Here is an 11200-nt window from a genome sequence, read left to right as displayed (position 1 = left end):
AATAGCATGATATTCTCACTTTGAGACTAAATTCTTATAGTTTTACTCTTAGGCTCTATTTAAGAGGTCTCGTGCCAATGAAAATATCTTACATTCTTTTAAATCCATGAATTTTTTGATATCTTTATGTGGGACTTTGATTGTATCCCATCAAATCTCTTCCATGAATTCAACTTAATTAAGTGCGAGTCAAACTTTTATTAGATCATATCGGATAACTCTTCATTAGACATTAATTTCACATTCACTTGAGAAATTGATTTAAGATGATTTACTTCAAAATAGTCATCTTATACTATTTAATTTAGTAGTCACTAAAATTAATTTTCCAACAAAATCTACCTTCCTCGATTGGACCACTTGCTATACAGAGGGCCGATCCGCATGCTGAATCAGAAAGATACTCTTTACTGAAGGAAGAATAACTTCATTAATTCAGAAAAAAAAAACAGACTTTACGAATTGGACCGCTGGGCGCTGGCAATTGCATTCAAGTGAAATCCCACCAACTCATGCAAATATATTGATTAATTAACAGAGGAGAAGATGAGGAACACGCTTCGTTGTTCTAATAAGCAGCTAGCTGGATAGCTAGCAAGCTTCCGGTCTGATTCTTCCATCTCGCCCAGCCATGCGTGCAACTGCAAGAAGAAGAAGCTGCAGAAATGCGCACTCAACGTGGTACTTTTAATTTAACGAAGCTTCCCAAATCTGACCGGGCGAGCCAACCGGCTAATCAAAAGGCTGACCGCGAGATTTTGAAAAAGTTCGGTTCCCGCATCATCCCACGTCAGCTGCCCGACTCCCTCCCCGAGCAACCAACCAACCAACCAACCTTCCCACCGATTCCATGGCGCACCCAAACCACACACGCAATCTGTCACTAGGACGCTAGTGCACTCTGCCGCGCTGTCGACTCTTCTTGGCCGCGCCCAACTTTGCACAGCAAGATTTCACTCCCTGCTTAGCTTTCGGTTGACTCTTCCTTTTCTTTGAATTCTCAGTTCCCTCGACCAACCGCCACTTGCTCCGCTTCTCCTTCACGGATTTTGGCTCGAGCTGCGTCATGAGGTGGCGTTGTCCATGGAAGGTCATGGGAAATTTGGCACGGCTCAGTTGGACTCGGGCTCTGCTCTGCTTTCTGGCGTGTTTTACCTTCGCGCTTGTGTTTTCCCTTCTATATATTGAGCACACTCCTCTTCACTCTCCCCAACTCGCCTTCAGCTACTGCGAGTCGATCTGCAACCGCCAATCGCCTCAGAGTTTGCGCCTTGTTTTGGTTCTCTTCTTCCTTTGCGATAATTGAGATGGCTGTGGTCGAGGCCGGCGCCGCGTTGGTTCCGCCGCGAGGGGGCGTGGAGACGAGCGACGATGAGCTGCCGCCCGTGGAGGGGTGGGCCAAGCGGAAGCGCTCCAAGCGCCGCCATCCCTTCTTCGATCACCCGCCTACCGAGGAGGAGTATTTGGCCTTCTGCCTCATGATGCTCGCCCGCGGGGGCGCGGATTCCTCGCCTTATGCCTCCTCGGTGTCTCCGCCGCCTCCGGCGGCGGCGGCGGCGGCCGGGAAGGGGGAGTTCAAGTGTTCCGTCTGCGGGAAGGTTTTCGGGTCGCACCAGGCGTTAGGGGGGCACAAGGCCAGCCACCGGAAACTCAACTCCGGAGACGAGACGCTCTCTTCCGCGGCGTCGTCGGCTGCCTCCGCGTCGTCGTCTGCCTCGGCGTCCGGGAAGATGCATCGGTGCTCGGTGTGCGGGAAGTCGTTCCCGACAGGGCAGGCGCTGGGGGGTCACAAGAGGTGCCACTACGACGGCACCCCCGGCGGCGGCGGCTCCGCCGCGTCAGAGGTCGCAAGCTCCAACCACAGGGCTTTCGATCTGAACGTGCCACCGGCGCAGGAGTCCGCCCTGGAAGTCGCCGGCCGGTGCGTGGCCGCTGCGTCGGCGGTCGCGGCGGAGGAAGAAGTGCAGAGTCCGATGGCATTGAAGAAACCCAGATTCCTGATTCCGTCGTAGAACAAGACTTTGAACCCGTTTTCCGAGTCAACTCCACTCAGCTTTAAATTAAATTCGAGGGAAATTACGTGTTGTGTCAGTTTGCTGTACAGACAATTTTCATTCTTTGGGAATTGATATGTTCATTTCATGTCCTAGTTGAGGATTTCGAAGTCGGAATATTTTTCGCCACCATTTCTTTCTCTTCGACAAGTCTTGCTCAATTTACAAGTAGTATAATTAATTACAATTACGACTCTTCCTTAAGAGCATTTATTTATTTGTGTCTTGGATTGACTCGTCTAAGTCTCCAGAGCAACCCATTTAGATTTGCGATAATTCTTGTTGGTCAGAATCTGGTCAGCTAGAATTATCTATGCTCCAATTAAAATGCATGCATGTACATGCATGTAATTAATGTACACAGATGATATTACCAAAATATCCATGTGTACACTTGCATGTATTGATTCTAGCTGGCCAGATTCTGACCATTTAGCTTAGATTTGAATGAAAAGTGTGGATTTGCGTGACTTGTCCATAGAGAAAATTGCATGAAAAATAATAAAAGCCAACGTTCCTGGGAACTTCCTAACACTCGGTTCATTGGTTGAATGGTCGGTGGATCTATGCACCATCTTCCTAGAAATTCAGCTTTACACGCACAGCCATATCTTTCCTTGACTTTAAACTCAGGACGAAGGGAGCTTGTAAGGAATTTCAACAGCAGTTTGCCTTGTCTTTTAAGGAGGTTATGAATCTTAAGACACAGTCACATGCCAATTTTTTACTGCATATCGACAACCACAGTTACAGGAAACTTAGCAAGTTCTTACATATATACATTAGCTTAAACAGAGGGAGAAAGATCATAGAGGCAGTGGAGAACAAAATACAAACAAACTAATCTAATGTTGAACAAAACAAATTCATGGTAGGTAGAGCAATTGGCAGTCTCACCAAACTTCCTGATCTGTCAGCCTCTGCAGAGTTCTTCTGTTAGTAGTTAGTTGCAATTTCTCACTATGGTTGAATCAGGCTTGGTCTTCTTAACTGTGCTATATGACCTAACAAGCTACATTGTTTCACCTGCTTTGAAATAATTGTTATTTGTATAAATGGGATGCTTAGCAAAAACCAAACATACGGATTTTGTACTCACGTGCATTACTGCAACTGCAGATAAAAGATCTCTGCATTGATCCATCATGGCTTGTTCTTTGACAGCGAGTTCAGCTAGTTCAGAGACCATGGAACTTCTTCCTAGTACCTGCATAAAATGAAATTTATAGAATGTTGAGTGAAGGAGCAAAGAGTTATTGGTTTGCCCTCTAAAGGACTATTGAGAAAAGCTAAAACCGTAGGCTCTCAGGTAGTCTCCCACATGTGCCACGGAATCGAATTGATGTTCTGAAAGAAACTTTATGATGTAAATTGTACAAATTTAACATTATGACGATTGATGAAGACGATGAATTCCTTTGCCATGCAGCTTGCGCAATGAGTAAATGCTACATAACAAGGCAAGCATATTAAGATTTCTGAAGCTACTTGACAATTCTGAGACTTTCCTATGGCATTATCTGAATAAAACATATCTTCTGGAATTTTTTCCTTGATTAAGATAAACTGTTAATTCTACCTTAAACAGAATGTTTTGTTTCTTGTATGTTTACCTATTGTAATTTTATACCTCAGTACAATAGAAAAAGATGCTGCATATAATATAAATCTCAACATACTGCTACTGGTAAAGTTCTGTTTAAGAGAAACTGTTAATTTTATGAGCAACGGATGTTTTGTTTCATGTGTCACCATGTCTTTTCCGTAAACTTATACCTTGATGAAGTAGGAAAAAAAATCTCTCATTCTATATATTTGGCCATGCATTTGCCTGGTTCATGTGTGAATAAGGAATGCCTTGACTGTGAGTAAACTAGAGTGACAGATTGGACACAACCAATAGTTAAAGCTAAAAATGCTCTAATGAAGCAAGCCAACAGAATAGAAAAGAAATAACAAACTCAGCAAACCTTAGACAATATAGCACAGATTGAAGTTCCCATTGCTTGCATCACATCAACTGCTGAACCAACAGCATTTCTCACTTCTTGAAAATCTGCCTGTTAAATAGAAGAACTACAATCTTAATTGTGAATTTTGCATGGTGCAAAAAGGGTGCCCAATTCTTATGGGCGGGAGGTGCAGACCTTTGCTCCATTAACAACTGGAAGGCGGATAGTACTGGCTTTTAGTGCTTCAATAGCACCAGATAAAGCACTTGTATGTTCTTTATCTACAAGAGACCATTCTTCTAGATAGATTATCTGCATAATCACATAGATTAGTTTGTCATCATTTTATTAAATTATAGCCATAATAATGTTTCAAAGCAATTGACCAACATTTTACATTAACTATTTCTCTCCCAAGTGAACATATAATTAAAGCAATTCAATATTTATAAATAGTTGATTGATCGTGGGCAGAGATAACTGCGAGATATCCTTAGGTGTTTATGGTACCATTAAAATTGGCGCAATTTCAACAAAAGCACATCATCAAACTAAAGAGTCTGCGTATAATTAGTAGATTGGTCTTTGACAGAGATAGCTGCAAGACATCCTAAAAGAGTTTTGTCGTACCCTTGAAATTGGAGCCATTTCAGCAAAAGCAGGTTGGCCATCAAACTAAAGAATAAGCATGACTAACATCTTCATTAGGTTTTTTATGTTGATCCTAACACTGTAAAAACTAAATAATAACAACCACAGAGATAAAACCCAAGATTAACGATCACTTTACATAAGAAGAAAGAGGAACTAGTTGTTAAATCAGAACATATTGCTATCAGACTTATTTTCAAATTGGATACAACATAATCAGAAAATTAATTTAGGGGAGCTAGCAGGGACAGATCTTAACTAGCACAAGATCCGTGAAACAATATTATGCTCATGGCATTAACCTAGAGCAAGAAAATACCTAGCAAGAAAATGCTACATAATCAAAGATTAAGATCTAGAATTGATCTCATATCATTACTTATTCAGAAAAGTCCACTGTTATAGTAGTGGCATATCAACTAGGCATCAACAGTCTAGACTAAGGTTGGTTCGCTTGCTTGGCCTTCAGGAATTGGAACAACCATGTGTGTTTTTTGACAATTCGAGGGATCTGACATATCAACAGGCAAATCAGTGTTAATCCTTCCATCTGCTCAGAACTGTTATCCAACCATTCATAAATCTTAGAGATGGTAGGATAAAAAGCTTGTCTCTACAGCCAATCAAATTGGAATTACTACTTGCAAAAAGAATAAAAAACAGCACTACTTGTGGAGGGATCATATAATAGCACTGTTTGAAGCATTTTAATTTTATTGCTCCTAAACGGGAAAATGTATTACATCCAATGTGGTGTGGGGAAACCTAAATTAACGAGGATTCACTTCAACTGTATTTTGACAATTATCTGGTCGAATGTGAGAATGCTCCAGTCAAGGGAGTCCTGTTAAAAAAGCCTTCATGGATCAAAAACAGGGAATTTTCTCCATTATAGTTTAAGTGCATTTGAAGGATACTTGTAAGGAACAGATGTAAATGTATTGTTATCCAAATGTTCTCTGTCTACATTAGGTAAAGCTGAAAAATTATTTTACTACATTTGGAGAGGTTCTAATTAAATTGCAAGATTTTGTGAAGTAACAGGATTACAGATTTTGCATGAAAGCAGCCCGGAAAGCACAACTGTCCAACGACCATGTTTCAGCTTATTGTAAACAAATTGTATTATCGTTTCTTAAATATCTTCATTCTTCAATTCTGTTCAAGGAGGTAGTCTATCTGAAATATATGATGAATTAACAAAACAAGAAATTTATATGACCATTGAATATATACCTAGCAAATAAAATATTTGCCAGTATTCAACGTATAATATCAAACTATATAAGGAAAACATCTTACTTGTCCCTTGAGAATGGAATTGAGCTTCAGATATTGTTTCTTAGTCTGTAGCTGTAGTTTATTAACAGCTAAAGACTTGTGCACTTCGGAGGTAGTTATCCATGCGCCATATAGGTGTTTCTGATGAAAGGTCAAAAGACAAGGATCTTAGATTATATGAATCATAAAACATTCCAAAAAAATAAATCACGCTAGCAGATAAAATCAACATTAAAATCACATTTAACTGCAAAAAGAATGAGAGTAACATAGACACAGCCACACAAGATTTCAATATAATGGTTATGAATTATGGGTAGCCCAGTGTACGAAGTTCCCACCAATGTGTGGTCCCAAAGAAGAGACTATTGTATGGAGCCTTACCTTGCCTTGCAAGAGGTTGTTTTCAAGACTCGAATATGTGACCTCTAGATCACATGGCAGCAATTCTACAGTTGCGCCAAGGCTATCCCTTAATATAATGGTAATGAATTAATAAAACAAATCAATTTGGCATTAATTTTCTGCAGACAAGAAGTCTAAGCATGGTTATCTGCTAGTGAAGAGATTAGATATGTTAAGGAATACAACTAAAATGAGCAAATATGCAATTCATAACAATTGATGAATGTTCATCATATACATAACAGACCTTAACCGGAAATATTAAACCATTCTACCAAATAGGAATTAAAAGCTCTATCATGCCGTAGAATTTACACTACATAAATAAAGTAGGACGTTAAATGGCTGGTGCTTTTACAATTTTCTCTATACACTTGTTTTAACATTTAAGAACCATCGACTGCATGGTTGCAATAACTGACTGGCTACCTCAAACTCTTTCTTCTGTTTTTCATAACTAATATGAACATTACATTCCCTTAGGCGAAGCAAATTATAGATCATCCATATACAAGAAAAGTATGTAATTAGTGATCTTTTTATGGAAAGGCATACATAAAGCCGTAATCTACTTCAACACTTCTGGCCAAAACTTTTATCTGATTCTAAAAGAAAAGCCTAAAAGGAAATTGGAAAGTCCATTAATAAATGAAGTACAATCAGGACAAATGATAAACTCACACTTATAAAGAAAGATATTTTAAATGCAAATTATGTTCATATTCAAAAACAAAGTTGCATTGCCTAAATAAATGTTGAATATTATTAGAATGTGAAGCTTAGTACAAAAGAAATTTAGAATTGAAAGAAAATACTGGGAAAAGCGCTAGGTATCAATTAGTTCATTAAGCAGAAATTGCTGATGAAAAGCCAGTACCAATTAATGTAGTCATAATTATTATTTGCTATGTTAATTAGCACATAACCTCTTTAGCAATTTCATTTTCATGAGAAGGCATGTCTGAATCTTATTTCTAACTGATGAGTGGTTTAAAGATATTTAGACATGCAACATATCAATGATTCACGCTGGATTGTGAGGGAGAGGCCAATTCTATGAATAGCTATAATGACCATCTATCTGATGTTCTTTAGTGAACTACAGCATTAAACCAAAATGTTAAGACTTAAAGAACGCAAGACCTGAATGTAATGAAATTTTAAAGGTGTTTACTTGAAGGAAAGGAAGTAGAAGGAAACAAAATAGTTTAAGTGAAAAGAAATTGAATTGTATTCTCTTATGATCAATGCAATGATTCTTATCTAGGAATTACAAGGAATTAATATAATCATCCTGTCTATTTACTTGCAAGTAAACAAAAGAAATTAATGATTTTGCTTCTTTTACTCTCTTTTCTTTCCTACTTTACTCCAAGTCAACCAACATAGAGCCACAAAAAACAATGAGGGGAAAGTCAATTGTAAGATGCAAAACATAGCAAATACTCCTATAAGAAATCATATCAAATTCAACACACGATAATTCAATATGAGATCAAAATTCAAAACTGGAAAGAATACCTCAGCAGTTAATTTTTGCACAAGAAAGGTGTCCTTCAGTTGTGCATTAACCCACCGCCACTGCAATTGTCTGTTATTAAGTAACCTCAACCGATGTGCATCCTCCAACTGCCTTTCCCCATATTTCCCCCTCTTGATATCAGCAACCATGCCAAGCATTGACGACCCATTGGAAGACAATGGAACAGTGTCGGAGGAGCTTGTTATTGGGCTAATAGGAACTCGTTGAACACCAGGTGAGCCTCTTGGTGATATAATTGCCAGCTTACCAGGAGAAGAAGGCCTAGAAGGGCAATGTCGAGGAGAAGAAGATATCAAAGGAGATGATAGCAAGCCATTGATGAAGGACTTCTTTGCTGGAACAGGCTTCGAAGAGGCTGTGCACTTCCCTCCAGGTGATGGCTTCGGTTTGCCTCTCTCTAGTAAAAACCTTGCAGGCACATCTCTCCCACGCGGTGTCACTGGCCCTCTTGGTGGTAGAGTATTGAACTCGAGCAGCTCGGGATTGCCACCAGAAGACAAACTATCGGTGTCAAATGACAGAGAAAATTCACCGCCGTCGAAGGAGGCCCTCCTTGCACCCTCGTGGAGCACCGTGGATTGTCTCAATGATCTCATAGCTGCCAAGACTGAGACATTCTCGGGGGCAGAGCAATCCAAGCTCCTTGTCAACGAAATGGATTGTTGTGTCCTTGCAGCGGGCCAGCGGTGGTGGTTTTCTAAGGCTCTATAGCTTTCTGATTTAGAACTGTTCCTCGTCGGAGTCGAAGAGGGAACGATAGATGTCCGCCGTTCTGGAGTGGGCTTTCTGATGGGACAAGGGGATGCCGGTCTGGCCATGCTTGTCTGGTAGGAGAAAGACTCGCCTTGGAAGGAAACAGATAGACTCCGAGTGGTAGTACGGAGGGCTTTCGCCGCGGCGGAGGAAAGCTCAGTGGATTCTCGAGCGGGACGCCGCGCAGAGGTCTCAATGGGTCGAGTCCGGTCCACGGATTTGGATCGGGTAGGCAAGGAAGTAGGGGGCAATGCCATTGGTGAAGAGGGTCGGGAAGCAGGGATAGGCGAACGGAAGCGCCGGTGAGAAGAAGTAGCGGTAGAAGAAGAAGAAGACGAAGAGGAGGCGATCGACGTGGAACAAGACGAAGAAGTAAAAGAGGTACCTTTCGAGGAGGAACGCGTGGGAGCGGACGACAGGGAACCACCTTTAGAAGCGAGAGCGGAGAAAGAGGACGGAAAGGAGGTTGCCAGGTAGCGGGAGTTGATCTCCTTGCCGCGGGGAGGCTTGGGGGCGGCAGCATTGTCCTTCTCGCAGGAAGACAGCGGCGCTCGGGAAGAGATTGAAGGATCTCGGCGGCGAGGGGAAGGCGAAGGGTTCTGGACCTTTTTCTGCGGTCGAACGCGGGATGCGCTTACATTCCGTGCGGCGTCGAGGGCGGAGACCACCGGAATGGTAGTAGCCATTCTACGAAATCTCACTGTACTCTTCGGCGAGGACGTGCTCCTCCGCTGCTGTGTTCCTCCAAAAGCAGTAAGCAAAAGCCTCTATCTTCCGGTTGCGCACTTGAGCTCGCTACCAGTTGCAGGGGAGAAAGAATGCGGGCAGACGCAGTGAAAAAAGAGGCGGAAAATGAAGAGTGAGCGAGAAGAAATTGGAAAGGAAAGGCATCGAAGGAAGAAAAGAAAGAAGGAGAGGAAAAGGGGGAGGTAACGGAAGCGGGTTCGCGGCGGTGATGGGAAGGGAGGAAGAAGCGCAGCGAAAGCCGGCGAGGTGCTTGGTCATGGGGAGTGGCATAAGCTAATGGCGGAGGTGAAGGCGGAGGAGGTGGTGTTGCAGTACAAGGGAAGCAAGGCCCTTTTATTAAGCCGTGGATAACAAAATTATTAAAACCCTACTCCATCACTCCTGAAATGATTCACGAGTGACGTGGCACTGGGACCCACAGACTCATCGCCATTAGGCATTAGATTACTAATTATTAATTATTATTAATGTACTATTTATAATTTATTTTTTGAAAAAGTGACTTAAGTTTTAAATTATCAAATTCAAAAATTTTCGGACTCTGGTTGCTTTACCATTTTTTTTCTTTTTATTGTTATTCGATATATGAAATAAAAAGGATGGCAAATAAGATAATGGTCGAGTTCTCACTTTTACCCATTAACTGATGAATTTTTTTGATGGATAATTATCTAGATTCGAGTTTTAATTTCTCAGCTCGAATCCAGTTGATAATAAAATTAAATAATTGATAAAAGAGCATCTTAATGGTGCGATCCTCTGAATATACATATGTATTAACTCGCGAATTAAATACTATTAAATTCAAACTCGGCTCAACTACGAAATCAGACAGGGGTGAAGGTAATACATGACACAGTTCCCGGCTCTTATTGAACTCAGTAGGTAATTTTATAAAATTACTAAAGTACGTAGGTAAGTTAGAAAATGATGAAATCATGGATGCTATATAAATTTTATCTGTTCCCAATGGAATTGATATTTTTTATAAGTGGAATTATTTTTTTTATCAGCTGATTTAGATCAAAATCAGTTGATCAACTGATTTTAAGCCTTAAAAATCTTAGAATTATATGAAACCAGTTTCTATGTATTCTCCTGATTATATTCATATCTTCAAAAATTAATTTAATCTAATATATTAAGAACCATGAATTTTTGAATATGAAAATAGGTTTGAAAAACTAATTCATGTTCAAAAAATCATTACTCGTAATAAATTGAGTCAAATTAATGTTTTAGAGTATGAATGTAATCATTAGAATTAAATAAATATATAGAAACTGATTTCATATCAATTATAGTTTATCTATCAAATATTTTTTTTTTAATTTTAAAAATTAATTTCAAAATTCATCGTAAACAGTAATATTTTTTTAAAAATGATTCGTGTTTAAACGAACGATGCGTTCAATATATTGTCTCTCAAATTGATATTTGAGTACATTTATATAATCAGGAGAACTAGACGAACACATAGAGATTTAATTTCATATTATTACGAGGTCTCTAGGTCCATCAGCCGATTTTGGATAATTTTGGCCGAAAACGGTTGATGGATCTAGAAACCTCGGAATGACATGAAATTAATTTCTATGTATTCGTCTAGTTCTTCAAATTATAAAAATATTCTCAAACATCAATTTGACCCGATATATTAATAGCAATAATTTTTTGAACCTAAAAATATGTTCGAAAAACTAATTTATGTTTAAAAACTCATTGCTCTCAATATATCGGGTCAAATTGATATTTAAGGACATGCATATAATCAAGAGTGTTGGGGTAATTTCCATTGGTCAAGTTTGACCAGT

At 39.9% G+C, this 11200-nt stretch overlaps 2 protein-coding genes across 2 annotated transcripts; one reads left to right on the top strand and one right to left on the bottom strand.

Annotated features, from left to right (window-relative positions):
- Nucleotides 1–911: 911 nt before the first annotated feature.
- On the top strand, nt 912–2149 carry LOC122030532 (zinc finger protein AZF3-like). Its single transcript, XM_042589745.1, has one exon. The coding sequence runs from the start codon at nt 1308–1310 to the stop codon at nt 2010–2012; it is 705 nt and encodes a 234-aa protein (XP_042445679.1). The 5' UTR covers nt 912–1307; the 3' UTR covers nt 2013–2149.
- Nucleotides 2150–2758: 609 nt separating this feature from the next.
- LOC122028547 (QWRF motif-containing protein 2-like) lies at nt 2759–9683 on the bottom strand. The gene is made up of 6 exons (XM_042587393.1): nt 7865–9683; nt 5960–6079; nt 4202–4318; nt 4025–4114; nt 3154–3261; nt 2759–3080 (listed from the first exon to the last, which is right to left on the bottom strand). The coding sequence occupies exons 1-6, from the start codon at nt 9323–9325 to the stop codon at nt 3015–3017; spliced, it is 1962 nt and encodes a 653-aa protein (XP_042443327.1). The 5' UTR covers nt 9326–9683; the 3' UTR covers nt 2759–3014.
- Nucleotides 9684–11200: the final 1517 nt, after the last annotated feature.

This window comes from Zingiber officinale, chromosome 10B (genome assembly GCF_018446385.1).
Source record: "Zingiber officinale cultivar Zhangliang chromosome 10B, Zo_v1.1, whole genome shotgun sequence".
NCBI classification, from domain to species: domain Eukaryota; kingdom Viridiplantae; phylum Streptophyta; class Magnoliopsida; order Zingiberales; family Zingiberaceae; genus Zingiber; species Zingiber officinale.
Note: the sequence above shows the minus strand (reverse complement) of the source record. Positions and strands in the feature narration are given on the sequence as shown.

Coding starts and splice junctions, on each gene's coding strand:
- LOC122030532 (XM_042589745.1), top strand. CDS start 1,308: ATGGCTGTGGTCGAGGCCGGCGCCGCGTTGGTTCCGCCGCGAGGGGGC.
- LOC122028547 (XM_042587393.1), bottom strand. CDS start 9,325: ATGGCTACTACCATTCCGGTGGTCTCCGCCCTCGACGCCGCACGGAAT. Junction 3,262..4,024: donor TCTGTGCTATATTGTCTAAG/GTTTGCTGAGTT, acceptor CATTTTATGCAG/GTACTAGGAAGAAGTTCCAT. Junction 3,081..3,153: donor CTGCAGTTGCAGTAATGCAC/GTGAGTACAAAA, acceptor ATTTCAAAGCAG/GTGAAACAATGTAGCTTGTT.